Genomic DNA, 5,785 nt, shown 5'->3' on the forward strand with positions numbered 1-5,785 from the left:
AGGACAGGACAGGACAGCACTTATTTGAAGACTGGTGGGCAGGAGGAAAGGAAGGGGAGGGATTGAGAAATGACCTGGAGGTCCTCAGTCAGCTGGGAGAAGACCTGGAAGAGGGGGGATCAGCTGCTGTTGGGATGGAGAGGAGGGCCAGGAGAGGCAATGACTCACACAGAGGGAGGGTCGGGGATGGGGACTGGGTGGTGGGGGGGCGAGGATGGGGGGTGGGAAAGACATACTCGCAGGGGATCAGAAGGCCCCGTGGCAACTTTGTGTAAGTCCTGGTTCAGTCAAGGAGAGGAATCCGAGGGGAAAGGCTGATTAGACCCATGGCCCACTCTGAGAGAAAGGGGTATTGTGTGGGTGCAGGAGGAAGAGCAGCTGGGAAGTAGGAGTGCCTGGGACTGGATCCAACTGGAAAGGGGGCAGATATGTCCCCAGCATCAGGGTAGGGACCCTCTAGAAAGGGGAGGTTCTGAGAGGGAGGTTGTGGGGAGCATTGTATAGGGGCCCTTGGAGGTGATTTCTGGGAAGGAGAGGTCTGGGGCAGGGCTGTGAGGAGTCAGGAAAGAAACTGTGAAGTCCATTCCTCAGCCACCTCCTGAACCCTGGGGTCTGAGACCCTCAGGAAAGAGGGTTCAGTGGCACAGGAGGGTCCAGGGCAGGAGACAGAAAAGTGGCCTCTCAGGTCTTCTTGGAAAGGAACTCTGACCACCAGTGTGAATAGTCTCACAGCTAAGCAGACACCCAGCGAAAGCCGGCCCCTCCCACTCTGGGAGAAGGGAGGGGCCAGTGGTTGCATGGGCAGCCTTCCTTGTGATGCCACAGGTCCTCTGGACACGCTGCTGCCTGGCCACACCTCCTTTCCCTTTCATCTTTCTCATCAACCAATGGGCTTGGGAGCATTGAGGCCATGCCCCTATTCTGTGTTCTAGTGCGGTCCTGGTTATCCCTCCTCTGGCTTAGTCGCACAGCTACCTGGTAGGTGACTGGAGGTGTTTAGCAGTTTAGATTGCACTGATGTGGCCCCAACCCCGCCTCCCTCCCCACTCCACCATTCAGGAAGAAACTTGGCAGAGCAAATTGACTGCGGCCAAGAAAAAGGTAAAAACCACCAGGTCGTAGCCCCCAACCCACCTGCAGACCTCCTCTGACAGCAGGACTACTGCCAGAGTCCGTGCCACTCCTGAGGCACACCGGGTTGGGCCCCCCTGGTGCCTCTGCACTCTCCCCACCAAAATATTGTTAGCCAGCCCTTTCCCCTCAGCAGCCCAGCCCCTATCCTGGACAGTCACCCCAGGGTAACCTTGGGCAGGGGACCCCTGGGGCTCCCTGCTTGAGACTCAGCCCTTACTTCCTGCCCCCGCAAGCCTGACCTCCCTGGGCTCTTTGGGCTTGCATATCCAAGGACTGAGACAACCATTTCTGGTGGTTGCCACTCACCTGGGGATGTGAGTTTTGGCTGGCCAGGTTCCTGGGGACAGGGGGCCCAAGGGGCAGTAGAGGGCAATTGTTAAGATTGCTGGGTACTGGTAAAGAATTCTGGGTTTGAATCCTGCCTCTCTGTCTGCTTAGGATATGATTTAGTGCAAGTTACTTGAGCTCTTTGGGCCTCTCTTTTCATATCTGTATAATAAAGGTGGTATTGTTTGACTTCCATTTGTGAAGTTTAAATGAAATTTGTTATTGTTGTTTTATGTGAATCCCTAGTACATGGCCTGCTGCTAACACACAGGACACCCAGGAAGTGGTCATTGCTCTTTGATTTTCCTCATCCCCAGTTTCAAAGGGTAGCCAGACCAATGAAAACAGCCACTTGCCATCAAGTTGTCCCTTTAGGAGTCACTGAAAGGGCCCCAGCGTGTGGTGAGGAGAGCCCCAGGCACTAGGAGTAAGAGAAGATCTTACTTGCCACCAGCTTGCTGGGTGACCACAGAAAAATCACTATTTCCCCTGGGTCTCAGTTTTCTCCTCTATAACATGATACTGGATAAGATCAGTGTCTTTCCAACTTGTTTTTCAGCTGGAGTCCCCTTAGTTCAAGTGAACCCTTACTCAGAAGTCTGGGTTTTTTTTAATGGAGGTGGAGGTCTGGAGCTCTACCAGCTTCATCGCCCATGTCCTGGGTCTGAGGAAAGGGGTCCAGTGAGCGTATTAAGAGCTGCATTGGTCGGGTGACTCCACTCTGTGACATATCTATTTGTTACCGCCCCTGGCAAGGCCGCAGGTGGCCATTTGGAAGAATGGCACAGGCCATGGTTTCAATCTCCTCTGCTCTTTTTCAGCATTTCGTTTTCCTGAACCCACGTCTTCCTCCTACCCTGACTTTCTTGCTTCTCTCTAAGCTACTTCTGTCTTTCTTCCCCTGCCCTTGTTTTTCTCTTGTCACCTCCTGTAGATTCAGGACATTCTGAAGGTGCTGGTGTCCAACCTTCACCATTCCAGTGGGGTAGTGCTCCCGCATTGGGCAAGTGGAAGGTGAGGCAGTGCCCGGACCCCTCTCTGGCTTGCTGTCTCCAGCCGTGCATGTTTCTGAGACTTCTCTGGTTTGGGGGATACTTTGCCTCTGGCTTATTTTATGTTGCTGCCATTATCCTTCAGCCTGTTTATGTCTGCTTCTTCACCTGCTTGATTGATTGGGTTTTTTTCCTTCCCAGCATCTTTTATCATCTTGGAAATGGTGAGTCATACCTTAAAATTTAAAAGTAATTTGAGAATAATGTACAATATAGGCATGTGGGATTTGGGGCTTTTGTTTTGTTTTGTTTTTGAGACAGAGTCTCACTCTCTCACCCAGACTAGAGTGCAGTGGTGTGGTGCAATCCTGGCTCAATGCAACCTCTGCCTCCCGGGTTCAAGCGATTCTCTTGCGTTAGCCTCCTGAGTAGCTGGGATTACAGGCACCTGCCACCACGCCCAGCTAATCTTTGTAGTTTTAGTGGAGACACGGTTTCACCATGGTGGACAGACTGGTCTTGAACTCCTGATCTCAAGTGATACACCCACCTCAGCCTCCCAAAGTGCTGGGATTACATGCGTGAGCCACCGTGCATGGTCTCTTGCTGTTTTTATACTTTCTCTATATCCATATAGAGATGTTTCCCATGTAAGTTTTTGTTTCTTTGAATTTCTCATTTTTATTACCCCTGCATCATCTGCTACCCTGAAGGATCTGGAGGTAAGAGGCCCTGGGCCAGGGTGCAGTGACCCTGCAGGCCAGCCCTCCAACCTCCTCTCACAGCGGGAGCTGGGTGCCCCTCTGCCAACTGAGACAGTCCACACACACCCCAGCCCTAATGATTGTTCTCTCTACCTCTCCCCGCAGTCCTCCTCCAACTCCTCCTCTCTGCATGCGCCTCAGAGCCGGTACCAAGAACTGGAAGTAGCCCTGGACTCAAGCTCCGCAACAATCAATCAACTCAATGAAAAGGTAGAATCATTGGTAAGAGTCCAGTGGAGTCTCCTGATTTCAAGCTGCCAATCTTGGGCCTTAGTTTCCCCTTGGGGCTCTGAAGAAAGGGGCTGAGGGACCCTGGTGCCAAGGGCAAATGGGGAGCTGGGGCACCCAGGCCTCACGTGTAGGGACCCCAGAGCAAGGAGCATGCAGCATGGCTATTCTGTCACTGCCCTCTTTGCTGACTCTCTGCTTCAGACATCCCTGCTCCAGTCCTTGCCACACACACCCTGGAGTTGTCACCTCTCAGGGAAGCACTAGTCTGACTGGTTGTCAGGGGCCCCGTATTTCTGCCCTGACTCAGTCTCTAATTTGCCCTTGAGTCTGGACAAGCCACCTCTCCTCCTTGGGCTCATGTTTCCAGAGGAGGTAGAGAGTATCAAAGGTCTCTGTTAGCTCTGAGAGTCCGAGATTTGGGACCCTAGAATGGAAACCTCAGGGCCAAGGGCTCTCGTCTGTCCTTTTCTGTCCTGTATCTCTGCTGTGAAGAACCGTACCTGGCTTGTATGTGCTCAGTAAATGTTTGTTGAATGAACACACCTTTCTAAATCACAAGCTGGCAGAAGGGTGGGCCTTTCTCAGACTCCATCTCTAGAGGTTTATGTTACTGTCCTTTCGAGAGAATCCAGATTCAGATTTTGAGTTCTGTGGCTATTGGCGAAAACCAACAAAGACCCAAATCCTCTGTCTTTGGGAGCTTGAGGAGAGTTGACCAGTTCGTGTTGCCACTGGGCCTGAGAACTTTGCCTTCAAAATCCATTCCTGGCCCCCACCTACCACTTCCTGGTCTGGGGAATAGAGGTGAGGGGGCCCCCCTCAGTCACCTGAATTTGACTCTCCCCACAGAAACAACAGAGGAAACAAGTGGAACATCAGCTGGAAGAAGTAACATGGTTTTTGTTTTTGTTTTTGTTTTTGTTTCTCACAATATAAATGCTGGGTTTGGGGGAAACTCATGACTGCTACATTTGGGAGGCACTCAAATGTAGAGGTGCCAGTCTCATGTCGCCCACTCCCAGCCTGGGGAAGAAGGCTCACCCCTCAGATTCTACCCCATCCTTCCAGGTTATCCCCCGGTAACCTGGTCCCATGGGTGGGCCTGTCCTGGGGCATTGGTGGCATGCTGGGGGCATGTCTCTTGCTGTGCCATCTCTGTCTCCTTCAGGTAAGAGCTCGGTCTTCCTCTTCCTATAGGAAAAGAAAGCAAACTATGGAAATACACAAAGCACAAACAGAGCAGTTAGGGGTGAGTGAAAGGTGTGGAGTTTTCTCCTGTCCTCCCAAGAATTTCTTTCCTTCTCTTTCAGTGCTTGCTTGGCTTTTCTCCCAAAGGTTCAATTCCAGACAATCAACATCCTCGTGTTGGAAAAGGCAGACTTGAAGACCACAGTTTACCATACTAAACGTGCCGCCACTCCCTTCGAGGGTGGGAATCTGGCACCCTGTTATCCTTCAACCTAGCACTTTGACAGGTCTTTAGGGGGAGTCCTTTGGGCCCCATCTCAACCTCTTTCATTACAGGAGAATCCAAGGATCTGACCAGCCACCTGCAATATTCCTTGCAGCGTATTGGAGAGTTGGAGCAGACTCCCTCTGCTGTCTCCATGCAGCAGCAGGAAGAGGACAGGGTGAGTCCAATGAGCTGCCCCGTCCCCTGGCAGCCTGGCTTCCCAGATGCAGGAGTGAGCCTGAAGGTCCCTTCTGCAGGATGCAGTGTCCTGCCCAGAAGGCAGCATGCTCATTTCTCGCTGCTTTTGTGTATGGTTGTTAGAGGCAGCCTGGGGTGAGTCAGCTGCTGTGGGTGAGTTGGGGGCACCGTGGGGAGCGAGCACTGGACGCAGAGCTCGGAGGCCACACAGCAGCTCGAGGACTGGATGGTGAAGATGAGAAGTTTTGATGTGGGGAGCCCAGGCCATTCCACACAGTGCCCCTTAAAAGGACAAGGGGCAGGCTCAATATCCAACTCGGTCAGTAAAGATTAAGTCATTTCCAAGCCCGTGGTCTAGTTTTTAAAAGAACTGTTCCACACAGTCCTGGAACAGGAGAGGCTGCGGGAGTGGGAGGAGAGGCTGTGGGAGCAGGAGAGGCTGCTGCAGCAGGAGAGGCTTTCGGAGCAGGAGGAGAGACTGCTGGAGCAGGAGGGGCTGCGGGAAGAGGGAGAAAGGCTGAGAAAGCAGGAGGTAGAGGCTGCTGGAGAAGGAGAGGCTGCTGGAGCAGGAGGAGAGGCTGCTGGAGCAGGAGGAGAGGCTGAGGGAACAGGAGGAGAGGCTGTGGGAGCAGGAGGAGAGGCTGTGGGAGCAGGAGGAGAGGCTGTGGGAGCAGGAGGAGAGGCTG

The 5,785-nt window shown here is 52.8% G+C and overlaps 1 protein-coding gene across 1 annotated transcript; it reads left to right on the forward strand.

Annotated features, from left to right (window-relative positions):
• Nucleotides 1-1,405: 1,405 nt before the first annotated feature.
• On the forward strand, nt 1,406-5,631 carry LOC112617542 (golgin subfamily A member 6A-like; the record flags this gene model as incomplete). Its single annotated transcript, XM_025374293.1, has 8 exons — nt 1,406-1,448; nt 3,359-3,439; nt 4,298-4,344; nt 4,646-4,697; nt 4,796-4,877; nt 4,973-5,079; nt 5,223-5,328; nt 5,483-5,631. Coding segments are annotated over 8 exons (667 nt in total), but the record flags the coding sequence as incomplete, so codon positions are not given.
• Between the last annotated feature and the right edge of the window lie 154 nt (nt 5,632-5,785).

The sequence above is a fragment of the Theropithecus gelada genome, unplaced genomic scaffold (assembly GCF_003255815.1).
Source record: "Theropithecus gelada isolate Dixy unplaced genomic scaffold, Tgel_1.0 HiC_scaffold_2345, whole genome shotgun sequence".
NCBI classification, from domain to species: Eukaryota; Metazoa; Chordata; class Mammalia; order Primates; family Cercopithecidae; genus Theropithecus; species Theropithecus gelada.